The sequence below is a fragment of the Scomber japonicus genome, chromosome 19 (assembly GCF_027409825.1).
Source record: "Scomber japonicus isolate fScoJap1 chromosome 19, fScoJap1.pri, whole genome shotgun sequence".
Lineage (NCBI taxonomy): Eukaryota > Metazoa > Chordata > Actinopteri > Scombriformes > Scombridae > Scomber > Scomber japonicus.
This window is the reverse complement of record NC_070596.1, coordinates 26,420,076-26,440,484: the sequence shown is the minus strand read 5'-3', so window position 1 is coordinate 26,440,484 and position 20,409 is coordinate 26,420,076. Positions and strand designations below refer to the sequence as shown.

At 41.1% G+C, this 20,409-nt stretch overlaps 1 protein-coding gene across 3 annotated transcripts in view; it reads right to left on the bottom strand.

Moving 5' to 3' along the window:
• Positions 1 to 19,612, bottom strand: part of LOC128380244 (synaptic vesicle glycoprotein 2C-like) — a 44,452-nt gene extending 24,840 nt beyond the window's left edge. For all 3 annotated transcript variants that reach the window (XM_053339979.1, XM_053339980.1, XM_053339982.1), the window contains exons 1-2: positions 19,003 to 19,612; positions 7,454 to 7,634 (exon numbers count right to left, since the gene is read on the bottom strand). In XM_053339979.1, coding sequence (XP_053195954.1) covers positions 7,454 to 7,634; positions 19,003 to 19,612 — 791 coding nt within the window. The remainder of the gene's footprint in view (positions 1 to 7,453; positions 7,635 to 19,002) is intronic.
• Between the last annotated feature and the right edge of the window lie 797 nt (positions 19,613 to 20,409).

Here is a 20,409-nt window from a genome sequence, read left to right as displayed (position 1 = left end):
TAAAGTGGATTGGATAATTGGTGTCACAGTACTTATAGTTAGGGCTCTTAGAGGTCTTAGCTTATGCTGCTATAGGCTTAGACTGCCGGGGGACTCCCATGATGCACTGAGCTCCTCTCCTCCTCCCTCTCTCTATCCATCCATCTATATCCATTAACATTCATGTACTATTAATGCATTCAATAAGCTAAACTTCTTCCCCGGAGTTGTCTGTGCTTTCTGGTCTCACAGGTAATCTGGGCCTGTAGACGTCCTCTCTCCTCTCCTACCTCTCTCTCTCTCCTCTCCTTCCTCCTTCTCTCTGTCTCTCTCTCCTCTCTCTCTCTCTCTCTCCTCTCCTTCCTCTCTCTCCTCTCCTTCCTCTCTCTCCTCTCCTTCCTCTCTCTCCTCTATCCTTCCTCTCTCTCCTCTCATCCCCAACCGGTCGAGGCAGATGTTCTCCCACTCTGAGTCTGGTTCTGAGGTTACTTCCTGTTAAAAGGGAGTTTTTTCTCTCCACTGTTGCTCATGTGGGAATGTTGGGTCTCTTTAAAGTTAAAACCTGAAGAGTTCAGTTTAGACCTGCTCTATGTGGAAAGAGCCTTGAGATAACTCTGTTGTGATTTGGCGTTATACAAACAAAGATTGATTAATTGATTGACTGAGTACAAATTAAGCCCATGCCAGACTTTTGACTTTTGACTTTTTTCATCAAATATCTTTATTTTATATTCCAAAACCTACATGAACTAATGAATACGTTTTCCCTTATAAATCATGTCAGTATCCATGAAATGGTTTTGGTGCTTAATGGGAACATTTACCCTAACAGCTGAAATCATTGGTTAGAAAATTAGAAAAGTAATCAAAACTTTACTTTGATTAAGTAACTGAAATAGTTCCCTAATTACATTTTAAATAGGATAACTAGTCATCTGTAACCTATTACGTTTCCAAAGTAACCTTCCCAAACCTGACAGTCGGTGAGTGAGGTGTCGAGTAGGAGCCCATCTGTGTCTGCAGTGACTTTCTCCCTGGTTTGTTTCACAACTCCAAATAAATGACTTGAGAAAACTCCAAATGGCAAACTGTTAGTGAAGTGAAACAGCAGCACAGACTGTCATAAAGTGCTGATGTTATTGAATTCACTTTGGAAATATGGAATGAGTCCACATAGTTTGTGTTCAGTCATAATGGCCGTTCCTCAGCGTTGTGTTGGATCACAGAGGAGTGGCTAATAAAAGAAGTGTGAGCAGACTAAGAATATCAACTTACATCTGCTCTGTTATAAAGGTTATTTATGTTCTTATGTCATTTTATTTTTATTTCTATTTAGCTAATGTGGTTCTGCAGCCCATTTCAGCATGCACTACAATACAGAACAATATATCACAATGCAACGTTGAGTAGAGTTTATGATGGAGTATTTGGCTTTGGTGCAAAACACAGCTTCTTTGTTCCTTATGTCAACATTATTTCCATGAGGGATTGCCTCTGGGAAAGCAAAGTGTTTAACCCTCCTGTTGTCCTCGAGTCAAGGAAGGAAGGGAGGAAGAAGGAAGGAAAGGAGGGAGGGAGGAAGGAAAGGAAGGAGGAAGGAAGGGAGGAAGAAGGGAGGAAGGAAGGAGGGATGGAAGGAAGGACAGATGGAAGGAAGAAAGGGAGGAAAGAAGGAAGGAAGGTAGAAAGGATAGAAAGGACAGAAAGTGGTAAGGAAGGAAGGAAGGAAGGAAGGAAGGAAGGAAAGAAAGAACAGTCAAAACAGACAGGGTCAATTTGACCCGGGAGGGCGACACGAAGGTTAACATAAAATAAGATTAGTTTTGTCCTTGGTGTCTAGTTTTTTCTCTCCTTGTCTCTCCAGTGTATCATAATTTATAATGTGATATCATACTTGAATAATTTGACAGTTTTCGAACGTGTTTATGTCACAAACAGGATTTTTCTCCTAGTGTGAATCAATGGCATGGAGAGATATTCAAAGTTATGCCGATGGAGAGACTGAGCGCAATATTTATCCCCCTCAGTATCTCAGATATCATATAAAAGAAGGCGTTACATCAGTTCGGACCCCCCCCCCCCCCCCACACACACACACACACACACCCATGTAACCCTCAGGCTGATGTTTGTTCTTTTTTACCTACCTGCATGTGCTGACCTATGATATGATATGTTAATATGGTGCTATCTGTTGTTGTTGATTGATTAAGTCTATGTAAATCTCTGTAAAATACATATATCTATCTTTTTCCCTTTAACCCTCCTGTTGTCCTCGAGTCAAGGAAGGAAGGATGGAAGGGAGGAAGAAGGAAGGAAAGGAGGGAGGAAGGAAAGAAGGAAAGAAGGACAGAGGAAAGAAGGAAGGTCATGGGGAGGGAGGAAGGAAGGAAGGAAGGACGGAAGGAAGGAAGGAAGGAAGGAAGAAAGGAAGGAAGGAAGGAAAGAAATGGGGAGGAACGAAAGAGAGAAGGAGGACGGAAGGGAGGAAAGAGAGGAAGGAAAGAAAGAGAGAGGGAGGGAGGGAGGAAGGAAGGAAAGAAGGAAGGAAGGAAGGGAGGAAAAAAAGGAAGGTATTGGGGAGGAAGGAAGGAAATAAGGAAGGAAGGAAGGAAGGAAGGAAGGAAGGAAGAAACAGTCAAAACACGCAGGGTTAATTTGACCCGGGAGGACGACACGAAGGTTAAACAAATAATTCAGGATATTCTGTTTATTTGCTTTCTTGCAGAGATTTAGACTAGAGAGACTGAACAACCAAATGATTTCTATTTCTTAACAAAAACATCAATATTCATTCATATATTTGAATGTAGTAGGTTTAGACAAATCAAAGCTTAACCATGGATTTGAATAAGGGACTTTCCTTTTTAGAATAACTTTCTTGCACTTTATTTCAGAATTACTTTACTTTAGGAAAGAAAAATAGTTCAGGTGAAATAAGTAAATATCTGCTCAGAGTGAGTATTTTACCATATAATATTTACAATGAGCTTTTTTTTTTAATGCACATCCTTTTAACACACACCTGCATAAAAGAAAAGAAAATTAAAGTACAACATACTTTTTAATTTAGACACTTAATCTGTATGATTTGACAAACTAGCACGTCTCCTTTTTCTGTTTGTAGAGACGGCTCACGGTGGCAAAGTTAATGAGGTAAAGAAATCTTAATGAGACAAGCAGAATCTAGTTAAAGCAGCAGGAACATATTTCTCCCACTCTAAGGATGGAAAGCCTGACACTCCCCTTAGATATCTGTTAAAGTGTTACAAATATAACCACAGCTCCAGACTTTATTGATCTGTTGGTTCAGGACGTTTCCCACAATGCTTCACTTTCCCAAAGGTGTAAGTGACATCATACATCTCTTTAACCTCTTAACATAAATCTGCATCTAGATACAGATGGATAATTAACCCTCCGGGGTCAAATTGACTCTGTCTGTTTTGACTGTTCCTTCCTTCCTTCCTCCCTTCCTCCTTTCATTCCTTCTTCCTCCTTTCCATCGTTCCTTCCTTCTTTTCTTCCTTCCTCCCTTCCTTCATTCCTTCCTTTCCTTCCCCTTCCTTCTTTTTCCTCTGTCCTTCTTTCCTTCCTTCCTCCCTCCTACCTTCCTCTCTTCCTTCTTTTCTTTCCTCCCTCCCTCCTTTCCTTCCTTCCTTCCGTCCTTCCTCTCTTCCTTCTTTTCTTTCCTCCCTCCCTCCTTTCCTTCCATCCTTCCTTCCCTCTTTCCTTCCTCCTTTTCTTCCTTCTTCCTCCTTTCCATCCTTCCTTCCTTCTTCCTCCCTTCTGTTCTTCCTTCCTCCTTTCCTTCCTTCTTCCTCCCTCCCTTCCTCCCTTCCATCCATCCTTCCTTCTTTCTTCCTCCCTTCCGTTCTTGCTTCCTCCTTTCCTTCCTTCCTTCTTCCTGTCTCCCTCCCTTCCTTCTTCCTCCCTTCCTTCCTTGACTCGAGGACAACAGGAGGGTTAAGTGATGAAATTAAAAGCTAAACCTGCTAATTAAAACATTTAAAGCAAATCAATAAAAGTATAGCTTCAGTTATTTTATTTTATTTTTAAACTAAGACACAACGGCTCACTGGTTGCTTACACAAGTGAGCTAAATGCAAATGAGGCAATCGTATACTGTAGCCAGAACAGGTTGATTAAATTGAGTTTAATAGCCGGACCTGAGCTATAATGGTTGTCCACACACACACACACACACACACACACACACACACACACACACACACACACACACACATATTTAATAACATTTTCTTGCTTTTCCTCTTTCAACCAATCACTTAAATGACCCAATCTGTCTTTAATTCATATATTGGTCTCATTACTGTAATCTGAGGCTCATCATAGACTTCTATCATCACCACTGGTCCCATTAAAAAATGTCTGCTACAAAACTGTGTCCCACAATTAATTAACCATGATAATAAACTGTATTTATATACTGTAGAGCTAACCTAAATTCTTGTCAGATAAAGAAAAATAAATAAAAGAATAAGAGATAATAAGAGGTAAAAGAACACAGAGAGACCAATATGTAAAAATGTGTTTTAAGAGGTGATTTAAAAGGCTCTGTCCTCTTTGTTTTTCAGCGTGGATCGGCCATAAGAGCTGCGTTTGTGGAGCTCGGGGGATCGAGCCAGGCATGTATAATAAAAGTTAAAAGGTTTGAGGTCTGAGATTGTAGTTTGTGGCCAGCCCCACCTGAGCTTTAAAAGTACTAAGTCTTAAAACTCACTGGCAACACCTGCAAAGATGCTCAAATGTGCTTTTCTGGCACCTTTTAAAAAATCCTGGTGGCTGCATTTAGTATTTAAATTGTAGTATAAAAAGTTTGGTTTTCCTACAGAGAGAAAAAAGTGAGCTAGAATAATCACAGCATGCTGAGATAAAGGTATGAATATCAGTTTCCAGATCTATAGTGTATAGATAAGCTGATAGAAACAGGGATACTGATGATGATGATGATGATGATGATGATGATGATGGTGGGAGTAATGGTGCGTTCCAGTTGTACTCGGAAGTCGGGATTTCCGAACTCCAAGTCAAAACTTTCAACTGGAACGACCCCCGAGGTCGGATTTCTGACTCCGAAAGTCGGACGATCCACACAACCCCTGAGTTGACATTGAAAGATGGCTGCCCTGGTTGTAAACAGTAAGTAGAAGCTCCTGTAATAATCCTTTTATTCATACTTTTACTCGTCAGCCGTATACATACAGTAGTATTGTTAGATGTATATATATGGAAATGCTGTCATAGTGTAATTTACATTTTTTATATGTATATATGCGACCTACAAAGCAGACCGTGCTAACAACAGCTAACCGTTAGCTTGGTAGTTTCAGCCTTTTTTCCAACTTTGTAACTGAAACGCTGATAACTTGGGTGTGACCATAGACTGTATAAAAGAAATGGACTTGACATCCGTGACGTCACCCAATGTTTTCAACTGAATTCAGCTGTTTTTCATGGACATGATTTATAAGGGAGATCATTTCTTATAAAGCAACATTTATCTCTCAATGAGAGAAAATGTATTCATTAGTTCATGTAGATTTTAGAATATAAAATAAAGATATTTGATGAATAAAGTGGGTTTAATTGGTACTGTGACTCCATTTAAGCTCCATGTGTGCTCTAAATAAACCCACATCATGATTTATTTATGAAATATTAAAGAAATATTGATTTCAAAGAATTAAAAACAGCAATATATGTATTCAGTAACATGTTAAATATTAAATAATGAGGAAAAAAACCTTCCTGAGTAAAATCTTAAAGGTCTATCAGATCAGATTGTGTTCTATGGTTGCTATGGATACAGGTTGTGTTCTATGGTTGCTATAGATACAGGTTGCGTTCTATGGTTGCTATAGAATTAAAAATAGCAATATATGTATTCAGTAACGTGTTAAATATTAAAAAATGAGGAAAAAAACCCTCCTGAGTAAAATCTTAAAGGTCTGACTTCAGATGTAACCTCCTTTATAATCATCAACATTTTCATCAGTAACTGTAACAGATTACAATTACATTTATTTTCTTATTAGATTAAATATAACTAGTTACTTCCCAACACTGCGTATGATTTACAACATATTTTCCTCAGAAGCTTGACATTTGCACTCGTTGTGACCTTTGTATGAGAAGCGATGTCAGATCACTGAGATGGGAGTGCGTGTCATTTCCCAAGGATGTGGGCAGCCAAGCAGACCACAGCAGCACTAAAATGCACAGATGTTCATTTACTGGGGCTCGGCTCAATTCTGCAAACGTTTCTGTTTTGCTTTGTTCAACACCACCAACCCCCAACCCCCAACATCCAACATCCAACCCCCAACTCAGGGGGATGAGGATGGGCTACAGCCAGGCAGTTAAAATAACCTCTTGTCATGTGCTTTGACTTTAGAGGAGTGGAGATGGCAGAGGAACCGGTGGGAGGACAGATCGGATCAGAGAGAGGGGGGGGGGGGGGGGTCCTCTGAGGGGCTTCAGTCTCTTAACCACATGGAGAAGGACGGGATAAAGCTGGGGTGTCAAACATGCGGCCTGCAAGCTAGAACCGGCCCGTCGAGGAGTCCTAGCCGGCCCACTTTCCTTCCTGTCTTCTTTTCCTTCCATCTGTCCTTCCTCCCTTCCTTCCTTCCATCTTTCCTTACTGTCTTCTCTCCTCTTCCTTCCATCTTTCCCCCCTTCCTTCGATACTCCCTTTCTTCCTTCCATCTTTTCTTTGTGTCTTCTCTTCCTTCCATCTGTCTTTCACTCCTTCCTTCCTTCCATCTGTCCTTCCTCCCTTCCTTCCTTCAATCTTTCCTTTCTTCCATCTTTCCTTACCGTCTTCTCTCCTCTTCCATCCTTCCTTCCTTCCTTCCTTCCTTCCTGGACGGGTCTGAAAATCATGCTGCGGTGATTGGCATAAACCTACCCCTGCTGCTGTAGAGGTATAAATACATTCAGCGCACACTACTACTACTACAGTCTTCAGTTAGCCAGTTAGCCGAGTTAGCTGCCAAGTTAGCCACTGAGTCAGCCGCGGAGCTAGCAGCTGAGTTAGCCGCTGAGCTAGCCACCAAGCTACCAGCTGAGTTAGCCGCCGAGCAAGCCGCCAAGTTAGCCACTGAGTTAGCCGCCGAGCTAGCAGCTGAGTTAGCAGCAGAACGCTCTCAGACGTAGCATCCATGTTTCTGGTAGAGGTGGTGACTTTGATTGACAGGTGACACGGGGGCGGGGTTTCAGCGGACTCAGTGGCCACGCCCACAGCGTTTGGGAGCAGAGCAAGAGGCTGATTTTTACACAACTTTGAAGCCTAATTTCATATATTTGGCGATTTTTTTAATCATTCAAATTTGGCAGGGTGGTTAACAACACACTTTTCTGTGGTATGTCAAACTCAGAACACATTTATTCTTACTTTACACAGATTTTAAGTACGAGAATATTCAACAGAAGAGGAGAGTAAACTCACCCGAAGCCAGACACCATGCGGCAGAGGAGGAACATGCTGTATCCTTGGACGAATGAGGAGAGGAAGGCAAAGAAGCCGTTGACAGACATGGATATCAGCAGGCACTGTTTACGGCCCACCTTGTCTGACAGGCCGCCCCAAAAAAACGCTCCGAACATCATCCCCAGATACACAATGCTACCTGGAGAAAGAGAGAGGGGGGAGGGATGGAGGCAGTAAAAGTTGTAAATAATCACAACCATCTGGACTCAAATGTTTGTTGAGACAGAAACTGCTGAGTAAATAAAAAACACATTACCCTTTGAGAGGAAAGACAGTTTCATTTGAACAAATACTTATTCACAGGACCCATAAACACAGCATTCAGCATTCAAATTACAGAGAAAGTTTAATAAAAAGAAGTACAGAATAGTAGATTTAAACATGTATTACATCTGTAGTCCCTCTGGCAGGTAAAGTCAGAGAATCAGACAGCTGGACTCGCTGCATCAAACTGACTATTTGTTTAGAGTTTGATCAAAATTAGATTTTTAAGCCAATACTGGTACCAACTTTTGAGTTTAAAACCATCAAACCAGAGCAGAATATTGGCTGAAAATGATTGTGTAACCATTTTTGACAAATATTGGTTGTTATAATAAAATAAATGTGATCTTAAAATAGAAAAATTAAAGCTCTTTAATGGATAAAGTATGTAAAGAGAACTGTTTTGAAATAACCTCTGTGCTGCAATTTATTATCTATTAGATAACATAATATACTGATACAGATGTGCTGTATCTGAGATAAACTAATATTTAAATTCAAGAGTTCATGTGTTGAAGTCTTTTCCCATTTTGTCGAGGATGAACCGCTGAAACATGTGCCAGTTTAACCCTTTCAAGCTCTTCAAAAGCTGTTGACTAGTTGCACTTCAGCCACCACAGTGGACACTAGTGCGTCATCCCATACACTACCACTCCATCTGCAGTAACTTATTCTACTACTACTACTAATGTTTGCAGTAGTCATACAATGCAGTAAAATTAAATTCTGTGCATGTAAACCATCCAAAAAATGGGCCCTGGCTGTGTGTGCATTAAGCTTAGCCCCCCAAAATGTTGTCGACTCATAGATCCGCCCCTGCACCGTACTGTATTATCTGTTACACTGTTAGTTTGGAGAGAGCTGTGACATTACAGGTATCAATGGTTTACTACTGCATTAGACACACACACACACACACACACACACACACACACACACACACACACACACACACACATAGAGAGTTGTGCACACAGCTGCTGAACATCATCTAAAGCATTAAGTGGTTCTTTCCAAGTGCATCAGTGGAGTAACAGAAGTCAGACTGTAATTGGTTGTGTTATTTCCCGGCTATCGACAAAACACTGAGAGGTCACATAAAAAAGTGAGTCCATATAAATAGCAGAGCTGGTGCCAGTTGCATACAAATAGACTTTAAATATAACTTTAAGTCAGACTTGCTGTAGACCAATAAATGTAGCTGTTGACTAATGTAAGACAGACTTAGCCTGTCGGGTAATGGAAATATGGTTGAAATAAGACACTTATAAAAAAAATGGTAAATGCAACAGACACTTAACGGCAGAAGATCGTAAAATTTTACACCTGCTGATGTCTGCTGATGAAAAAAAAAAGAGTTATTTTGTAGTTTTTATCAACTTAACATAAATCTAAAGTGACACCAAAGTATGGGAGAAGATAAGTGAGAAGAGAAACTGCATAATGACGATTATGATAGATGTTCAGAAAGGCTTTAAGGATATGATATAAGACTCTAAATGAATCCAAAGAAGCATCTAAAATGAATGAGAAAATCCAGAAATAATACATATACCTGTGTCTTTGTGTCTTTTAGCAGATTTTCTTACATGTTGTTACCATAGCAACAAGCTCTCATCACAGGCTTAGTCAAGAGGAGAGGTAGCTAACTTTCCTATACCTCAAAATTAAGTGTTAATATTTATGCATTTATTACTGTATAGTGGACTATGATCAGGATTATGAAGGTTACAATAGGTTACAGATTACTAGTTACCCTATTTAAAATGAAATAAGTAATGTAACTATTTCAATTACTTAATAAAAGTAGTGTAACATGTTTTCAGCTGTTAGGGTAAATGTTCCCATTAAACACCAAAATCTAAGTCCAGCTGTGTTGTCATGGATACTGACATGATTTATAAGGGAGATCATTTCTTATAAAGCAACATTTATCTCTCATTGTAAAATGTATTCATTAGTTCATGTAGATTTTGGAATATAAAATAAAGATATTTGATGAATAAAGTGGGTTTAATTGGTACTGTGACTCCATTTAAGCCCATGTGTACTCCAAATAAGCCCACATCATGATTTATTTACTAAATATAAAAAGAAATATTGATTTCAAAGAATTAAAAACAGCAATATATGTATTCAGTAACATGTTAAATATTAAAAAATGAGGAAAAAAACCCTCCTGAGTAAAATCTTAAAGGTCTGTCAGATCAGATTGTGTTCTATGGTTGCTATGGATACAGGTTGTGTTCTATGGTTGCTATAGATACAGGTTGCGTTCTATGGTTGCTATAGAATTAAAAACAGCAATATATGTATTCAGTAACATGTTAAATATTAAAAAATGAGGAAAAAAACCCTCCTGAGTAAAATCTTAAAGGTCTGAAATCAGATGTAACCTCCTTTATAATCATCAAGTAACTATAATTGAATTACATATTTTTTCTCAGTAACTGTAACGGATTACGGTGATCAACATTTCTGGGTTTAGATGAGTATAACTAACATTTTTGTACCATGTTAAATGACACTTATGACTTAATAATATGTGTTAGCATTTCATTAGCCTGTTATATCTTTAGTGACTGCTGTGTGTAAAGCAAATATCTCTTACAGAATATGTGCGATTTGACTTCATTTTATTTCTGTCTTAATAAAATGAATATGTGTGTGTGTGGTGACGCATATTTGTCAAAGTGACTGTGAGGAAGCAGAGCAGCAGTAGTTGACCTCGCAGCCCTGCTTTTACAGTCCGGGCATTCGTCTCACACTGCGGAGCTTGTCCGCAGGAAGTCAGGGGCCATTTCTCTTCCTGTCCCCGCCAATATGCAGCATAAAGAAAAGGGAGGTGGAGAGGGGTGGAGCAGGGTGGGGTGGTGGAGTAGAGTGGGGGGGGGGGGGGTTGTCAGGCCAGTAAACAATCCACTTTACTCTCTATGTGCTAATGAAAATGCTAATGTGCTTTGGAGGCTGAGATGCGATTGTTTGACGAGTCAGCGCCCGGAAATAAAGAGAGCAGACAGAAGCAGAGGCAAAGGAACCTTCTCTTTTCTTTTCTTTTTTTTCTCTTCCTCTTTCTTTATATCTCTCCCTCGCTGTGTTTGAGGTGACGGGACAGATACGCTGAAAGTAGAGGGTCTTATCAAGCAGCGCAGACATGATGCTGAGAGCTAGTGATTCATTACAGGTGACAGCCGCGGGATCTATCTATGCAATACCGCTGCGGAAGAAAGCAAGCTCTCCTATAGGCAGCAGGATATAAAGAACAAGCAACACTAAAGTCATGCTCACCAATATCAAACTGAATATCAAAACCTCTGCATTCTGCGCAAACTGGTGACATCTTTTTGATCGGTGTAGCTGCATATAAACAATGCATCTGAACACATATACACACACACAGGAAGATGCTATATCTAGTAACACCCGCTCATTTGTTTTATGGCTCCCTTCACACTGGGTTTATATGTGTAATAAAAGGGGGAGGGTGGTGGTGGTGGTGGTGGTTGTGGTGATAGGACATCCGAGACGCAGTATGATTCTTTCTGAGATTGGGTTTGTGATTTCCTGCAGGGGTTCAAACTCAGGTCAGACCTTAAAACCTCCACTTGCCTCCAGATTGCAGCACTTTTATGTAAATTAGTAGTTGTTCAGTTAAAAGCTGCAGAACATAAAGACAATAGATGTGTTTAACCCTCCTGTTTGTCAAAGAAGGAAGGGAGGAAGGAAGGAAGGAAGGAGTAAAAGAGGAAGGAAGTAAGGAGAGAAGGAGAGAAGGAAGGAAGGAAGGAAAGGAGGAAGGAGGGAAGGAGGAAGGGAGGAAAGGAGGAAGGAAGTAAGGAAAGGAGTAAGGACAAAAAGAGGAAGGAATTTAGGAGAGAAGGAAGGGTGGAAGGAAAGGAAGGATGAAGGAAGGGATGAAGGAAGGAAGGAAAAGAGGAAGGACAAAAAGAGGAAGGAAGGAAGGAAGGGAGGAAGGGAGGAAGGGAGGAAGGGAGGAAGGGAGGGAGGAAAGAAAGAAGGAAGGAAAGGAGTAAGGACGAAAAGAGGAAGGAATTTAGGAGAGAAGGAAGGGTAGAAGGAAGGGTGGGAGGAAAGGAGGAAGGAAGGAAGGAAGGAAGGAAGGAAGGAAGGAAGGAAGGAAGGAAGGAAGGAAGGAAGGAAGGAATGAAGGAAGGCAGGAAGGAAGGAAAGGAATAAGGATGAAAAGAGGAAGGAAGGAAGGGACCGAACAGTTATATGTCAGGAAATGTTTTGTAAAATGTTTAAAATGTTTAAATAAAAAAAGAAATGTGTATAGGGTGTTTTTACAGCTCTCACGTGTAAAAATGAGTCAAATTTGAGAGAGGCAGAGACAGAGAGAGAGAGAGAGAGAGAGAGAGAGAGAGAGAGAGAGACAGACAGAGAGATAGACAGAGAGATAGAAAGGTCAGTCAAATTTGACCCTAAGCAGTATGTAAATGTTAAAGGTTCTCATACAAAAAAACACCAAATAAAAGATATAGAGCTCGTCTCTGCTACCAACTGTTCCTTCAGAAAACCTCTTATTCACAATTCAAACAACAAAAGCTTTAAAACACCTTAATCTATCACAGCAGAAACAATGCAGTTAGAAACTATGACTTCTTCAATCACAGTAAAGTTGTACTGAGCCCACCTGACTCATATTGGTAATCTTTATTTTAAGAAAAAGCTCCCAGCAGACAGTGTCTCCGCTCTTTTTTAACGGTACACTGTGCAGCTTTTCTCTGCATCCACAGGGATTATTTCAGCTCCAACTCTTAAATTGTTTCCGGCAGTTTCCACGCATGCTGCTTTTTAAAAGAGAAATATATATTAATTAGCTTTTACATGTAAGTGTAATTCTCCCTTGACACCTTTCTGCTCTCTCTCTCTCTCTCTCTCTCTCTCTCTCTCTCTCTCTCTCTCTCTCTCTCTCTCTCTCTCTCTCTCTCTCTCTCTCTCTCTCTCTCTCTCTCCCTCTCTCTCTGTCCTCGCAGCCGTGCAGTGTCTCGGCATGGATGAGAGGATGAGAGGATGAGAGGAGAGAGAACGCAGGCAGACAGACAGAGAGAGCAGTCAGCAGAATCAAGCAGCTAATTTCCTCTGTGGGAACTTTCAGGACATTATGTGAGAGCTGGAGGATTTCAACAAATGAGGGGATTCCCGGAGGAGCGAGTGTGATTGACAGGTGGGTTACAGCAGGGGATGAGACGGTGGAGGGGGGGGGGGGGGGGAGTAGACCACCCCCCCCTCCTCCTCCTCCACCCCCCCCCCCCCCCACCTTCCTCCTGGGAGCACAGCACATTCCTCTGGTATTAATTACATAAACACTAAACAGATCAGCAGGTGTTCACTCAAAGCACTCAGCACTTCTCTCTCATCTCATGTACATGTCCTCAGTAGACTGTAAGAACAAGTTATTATAGTTAACGTCTTCAGATCAAGTAAAAAAGTCATCTAATATGTGCACACAGCCTGGAAATTAGAATCAGGTAGACCTCCATCCAGGTTAAAGTAGACATATTATGCATTTTTGGGATATTCTGTCATTTAACCTTTGTGTCGTCCTCCCGGGTCAAATTGACCCCATCTGTTTTGACTGTTCCTTCCTTCTTTCCTTCCTCCTTTCCTTCCTTCCTTCCTTCCTTCTTTCCTTCCTTCAGTCCTTCCTTCCTTCCATCCTTCCAGCTTTCCTTCCTCCCTTCCTCCTTTCCTTCCTTCCTGCCTTCTTTCCTCTGTCCTTCTTTCCTCCCTTCCTTCCTCCTTTCTTTCCTTTTTCCTCCCTTCCATCCTTCCTTCCTTCCTTCCTTCCTTGACTCGAGGACAACAGGAGGGGTAAACACTGAAGTTGAGGTTGAAATCTAGAGAGGACTGAGCATGTGATGGGAGAGAGAAGATAACGGGTACTAAAGAGATGATGGTAGCAAATGTTGGACTCTCTTAGTTCACCTGTTTATCGCTGCTTACTTCTGCTCTCGATGGTGTTTTTTTTTTTTTACCTCAACAAAAAAGCAGTCTGACTTTAAACAGACTGGCATCACTTACGCAAAGCTCCACCTCGAGGTCTTCACTCTGCGCTACACCTGCAGCACGGCTTCACCTGAGCAAGCACACATTTTTACTGTGAACGTCTTTAAAAATTCTAGCTGTGTGGTGCAAGAAAACACCCGCAGACAAATGAACGCCATATGTGGTGGGAGAGAGAGTGAGAGTGAGAGAGGAGAGGAGAGGAGAGGGGAGGACGTTGACAGGAGGTGTGTGGAAGCAGCAGCGCTCTCCCCTCTCCCCCTCTTTCTCCCTCTCTTTCTCTGGGGAGGTACGTGAGCCAGTCTACCATGGCTAAACTGCAGTGAAGCACAATGCTGCAGAGATTAACTCCAGCCCATATCTTCAGATCGCCTGCATGGCTATGAGACACAGAGAGTGTAAGAGAGGGATTACAGCAGGAGGGTAACAGAGAGGACAGACAAGAGGAAAGGGAAGGGGGAAAAAAACTGGAACATCCCAAATCTGGATGGCATCTCACCTTTTATTTCATACTAAAGGACTAGAATTTGGAGTCGAATAGGGAGAGAAATGCTAATAATGCATAAAAATGAATAAATGAATAAGTTCTTTTGGAGGAAACTGAGATGAATCATACAATAGAAAAAAAAGCCATTTTCAGCACTTCAGTTCCTTTTTAAAATTTTGCAGTATGGTGCAATAATGAAGCTATTGGTGCATTTTATTCTGTATAGGTAACAGTCTCGCTATAACAGCAATGCTTAATTAACCAGGGAATCATGTTTTGGTGGCTATTAAGGTTGTTTAACTTATAATCAGCTTATATGCCGGTTAATAAAAGGTGATTAGCACTGTTTATGAGGAAGAATAAACTCATTTTCCAGTTCACTAACAAAAAACTGTGAATGGATGTACTGTAAATAATTTATACTTTACAATATGGTGATTATAAAGAAAACTGTGTGAGTGGGAGTTCCAACACTTAGCTGTTTGAGACACAGTTTAGAGAGGAGGGATCAAAGGGATCAATCAAATTATTGGCCTCATTTATAAATAAAAAAGGCCTCTACTAATAATTATATATCAATAAATCAGATTTTTACCAGTGCAAAGATGCTAGAAATTATTAAATTTTTCATTGTGAACATTTATGCTGGTGCACCGATGCAACGTATAAGAGGGGGAGGGGATATTAAGTTGTATGTGTTTCATGTGTTCATCCTGTTAATGCTGTTAGTGTGCTGCACCCGTCTGCTCTGCAAAATGTGCGACACCTCATAATCAAAAAAAAGCTCAGTAGCCTATATTTGAAAATCTATTGAAGCAACATAGCCATAGACCAGGGATGTCAAACATGCGGCCCGTGGGCCAGAACCGGCCCGCCGAGGGGTCCAATCCGGCCCACCTTCCTTCCTTCCTTCCTTATTTCTTTTCATCCCTCCTTCCTTCCTTCCTTCTTTTCACCCCTCCTTCATTCCTTCCTTCTTTTCATCCTTCCTTCCTTCCTTCTTTTCATCCCTCCTTCCTTCCTTCTGTCCTTCCTTCCATATTTCCTTCCTCCCTTTCTTTCCTTCCTGTCTTCTTTTCGTTCCTTTTATCCTTCCTTCCATCTTTCCTTACTTCCTTTCTTCTGTCCTTCCTCCCTTTCTTCTTTCCATCATCCTGTCCGTCCATCATATCTTTCTTCCCTCCCTCCCTCCCTCCTTCCTTCCATCTTTCTTTCCTGTCTCCTTTTCGTTTGTTCCTTTTTTTCTTCCCTCCTTCCTTCCTTCCTTCCTTCCATCTTTTTAATGGTCCGGCCCACATGAGATCAAATTGGGCTGTATGTGGCCCTTGAATGAAAATGAGTTTGACACGCCTGCCATAGACTTTATGTAAAGATGGACGACGTGTCACCACTTTCTGACACGATGCAAAAAAAGTGAAGAGTCTGCCCGATATAGAGTCACTTGACTTACGGCTGCACACCACCGAGAGCCGAGTGGCCCCAGTATAGCCGCAATGGAAAGGCAAACCTGCACGAAACTAGTCGATACTTAGCTATTTTCAGAAGCTACTGCAATGATTGTTGCTCTTGTGCCTGACATTCACCTAAAATACTCCAAATAATGTCCTCCAAATAATCCATTGAATCAGCAGCACAACACAATTAATGTATGTTTTATGATCCAGCTATAATAAATCTTATCTACCAGTCTACTACTCAGTAGTAAATACTCAGGATGCATGTGTTTTAACCCTCCTGTTGTCCTCAGGTCAAGGAAGGACAGGAAGGAAGGAAGGAAGGAAGGAAGGAAGGAAGGAAGGAAGGAAGGAAAGAAAGGAGTAAGGAGGAAAAGAGGACGGAAGGAAGGAAATGAGTAAGGAGGAAAAGAGGACAGAAGGAAGGAAGGAAAGGCACAAGGAAGGAGGGAGGGAGGGAGGAAAGGAAGGAAGGAAGGAAGGAAGGAAAGGAGCAAGGAGGAAAAGAGGAAGGAAGGAAGGAAAGGTGTAAGGAAGGAGGGAGGGAGGGAAGGAGGAAGGAAGGAAGGAAAGAAAGGAGGAAAAGAGGAAAGAAGGAAGGAAAGGCGTAAGGAAGGAGGGAGGAAGGAAGGAATGGAGTGGAGTGAGGGAGGAAAGGAGGAAGGGAAGGACAGGAGTGAGGAGGTAGGGAGGTAGGAAAAGAGGAAGGAAGTAAGGAGAGAAGGAAGGAAGGAAGGAAATGAGGAAAGAAGGAGGGGAAGGACAAAGGAAAAAAAATTAGGGAGGAAGGAAGGAACCGTCAAAAAGAGATGGGGTCAATTTGACCCGGAGGACAACAGGAGGGTTAAGGTATTTGTGCACATGTACTGTATCTAAATTATGAATTATGCATTCATTATATTTGCAATAATAATCCTTTTAATGCTCCAAACATTAATGCAGTGTAGTTCAAGCTCAAGATTCTGCTATAACCAAATTTGACTGCACCGGATGATATCTATATTATTTTTTCTCTATTCTATTATTCCTCACTCTTGTTTCTTAGTCTCCGGCCAGATGTCCACTTAAGAGGCATTTACTGACCACTTTAAGAGTCACTGACCTTCACAGAGAAAACTACCAATCAGTATCATCAGGTTTTATTTCTATGCACAAGGGAGCACAAGTGAAAACACACATCTTTTATTTACATGGTGTGCGTTAGGCAGTTGGTTAAAAAAAAATGACTCATTCTTTCTATTCTCTCCCTCCCTGTCTCCCACTGAGAGATGAGTCAGAGTATACGGGTAAAATCTGGGTGAATAATAAACCATCCTGCTCCCAACAAACAATGTTAGTGTTCTTTTTATGCTTTTTACAACCACACAATCACATTATGAAAAAGGTTGTTTTCTTTTAATCTGTGTATGGGAATGATAAGTGACTAATACTCCTCATTTAACACATAGAGAGTATATTGAGGGGGGGGGGGGGGGGGCTGCACACACACACACACACACACACACACACACACAGACACACACACACACACACAAATATACAAACGACTAATTTTTTTTATCCTGGTGTGGGAGAGATCCATCGCGCTCAACACACCTCCTACTCATGTATCCAAATACCTGGTGCCATGACAACGCACTGGCAGCTCCTAAAGCAATGAGATTATGGTAAAAAAAAGAAAGAAAGAAAAAACAGTCCCCCACTACTACTGTGTGCACCACAAGACAGGTCGTAAAAAACACTAGTCATTAGCAGGTCGTGAGTAGGAGTCTGTAGACTTTACTACCATCTAAATGCATCAGGGTCAATAACGAGGTGTTTTTGTGTCCATGTGGTCAAATTTAAAGGGTTAAAATGAACGTAATAACTTGCACACATTCTTTTTTTGTGGACCCAGCATCAAATTTCTGCTTTTAATCCATTTTGAGAGAATATATTAGAGGATTATGGCAAAAATGTCTAAGTGGTGTAAAAATAAAAACTTTGTACCAACTAGTTTAGCATGATCTTACATTATAACCTTGTATATTAAATAAAGGTAATGGAGTACAATTGTTATAAATATTACATTTAATCCGGGGAATCATGTTAATCAGGAACCATTTAAATGTTAATTATTAGTATAAGTCCACTTAAATACACTGTAGATGGATAAAATATTGAAAATGTATCATTCTTTTGTGGTTACACCATTTGACTTTTTCAGGAACATTCAGTCTTTCTTTTGGTTAAAAAAAATGGTACAAATGTCATTTCAAATGACATAAAACAACAAACCTTATGCTGCTTTTAAAACTATTTTTAGTATATTTTTTTGAATTGCTCATCTTGCCGACCCTTATTTGTCACTGACCCATCAATCAGACTTCCTTTACGTGCCAGAGGGGTTGACTTTGAGTTGAATTCATGAGTTTTGCGAGCAGTGCCAGATGAACTGCAAACGGCACCCTGTACCTTTCCAAAATCAGCACACTATGAACTCACATCTCAGCCGTTGCACAGATTCAGAGCATGAAGTAAAGTGCTTTAAAGTCTCACTCAGTAGATCAATATACAATCTGTCTCTAAGTTCACCTTTGTCCAACTTGGACCAGACAGATCAGTCGGCCAATAAAAACACTGCAGAATTTATGATTCTAGTGTTTCATCATCATTTTTAGTATATTACCACTCTACTAGACTAAGAAACAGAGACATGACATCATCGTTTCTGAGCTGAGTGCAGTGAAACATCACGTGTTAAGTCTTGTTACTTCAAAATGCTGCTCAACTCTAAATTGGTGCAAAGAAATACGACACCATGTTACTTAAAATGAGCATTGCCCAGTTCAAACTACTGAAGAACCTAAAATGTTCTTTCAGAGTAAGAAGCTGATTCAGAAAATAGGTTTTCAAGGCCACTAAAAAGTAATTTAACAGGCATTTTAAAGGCTCAAAAACACAGACTACAGGCTTGCTGCTATGGAGTTTATGAAATCACATCTGAGCGTACCAAGCTTCATTGGTGGGTGTGTTTGGGTGAGGTGTCTCTGTAACCACACCCAACAGTGATGTCATAGTTTCCTGACACACCTTCAATTATATTTATGTATTACTGCAGCATTGTAAGAAGTTGGGCTTTTGTATTTTATCCCACCTCCATAAATGTGATTCCCTGAGTTTGAATGCTAAATAAATGTACTGTAATGACAAAACAAACTAAATATGCTTATGTTCTCATCTTAACACCATGACATTGATTTGAAAAGAAGGGGATTTCCACTGTAAGTCCTTACCTAGCCATCCGGCACCAGAATTGGGGACACACATGTCGGTCTCAGCGCTCGGCAGGACGAAGCCGACCACAAACACCTCCACGCCGTCTGACATGAGCGCCAACCCGAGTACAAAGAACAGCTGCCATTGGAATCTCCCGTGGCCGCACTCCTGCATGATCAGCTCGTACTGTTGGGCCAGCTCCTCCTCATCTGCCTGTCTCTCATTCTCAAGCTCCTTGCGGCTCTTTAGGCTGTCAGACACCGGCTGGCCCAGAGCCACCTTCCCGTCTTGCAGCTTCCCGTCGTTATAGGCAGGCACACCTTGGTACTCCCCCTCATAGATCTCGTCTTCATCATCGTGGCCCTCCGTGGCGTCACTGGAGGCCCCGTCGTCGTCGTTGGCTGCGTTGTTGTCAGCGTAACGGCCATCTTGCTGGGTGTAAGAGTTGTAGTTGTTCTCCTCTTCATCCTCGTTCTGGAAGCGGTTGTAGCTGCGATGCGACGAGTATTCATCTGTGGCACGATCGACAGCTTTGTTGAAATTTTTGGCAGCTTGCCTCTTGGCTTCTTTAGCGATGTCCTTGGCACCTTTCGCCAAGGAAGTCCTGTTGTTATGCGTTTCATCCATCATGGAAAATAGATAAGCTGGCACTAAATGTCTTTTAATTCGACTCTATGAAGCTTGTTTCACCGGGTCAAGCAGATGTAAGCTACCTCTTTGATTCTTTCTATTCCTAGACAAAGCGAGACTTAAGGCAGTTTTAGTTCAAACAGCCAAGTGCAGAAAGGTCAGTCAGCTGCCAGGACACTAATGATTAAGTAATGATGTCTAATTCCATTGGATGGGAGCAGCCAGACAGACAGTGCTGAAATGGAGACAGTTGATCTCAAATTGGGAAGCTCCTCAGCCCTGTCAGAGCTCAGTAGAAGAGACTGTCAGCCTGTGGGGACACAGAGAGAGAGAGAGAGAGAGAGAGAGAGAAAAGCAAGTTTAGCTTGATTAAAAGCTGTCTGTCACAAAGACTTGACAGCAGTATTTCTTGGCTCACTGGAAGAAACTGCAAAAAGAACATTTTGACACAGAGACACCAAAACTTCCATTGAATTTTTATGCGTTGTTTTACTTGAGTCACAGATCCTGTAGCTATGCTTAACTGAAGGGGTAATGACAAAAGAAAATGACTCACTGAGAAGAAATTGTGCCAAAGTCATTCAGTGTTTGAAATTTCAAAAAAAAATCTATATCCACAAATGTGACAGCGAGTAGCAATACTACAAATATGTTTGATTATCTTCAAAAGGTAACGACTTAACATAAAACCACTAACATAAACAGGTGTGCAGACAACTTCAAAGACACCGACAGTATCAATATAATGCCATGTAATTCAAAAGCAGCACAAGCTACTGCCTCCAAAAAGAGTT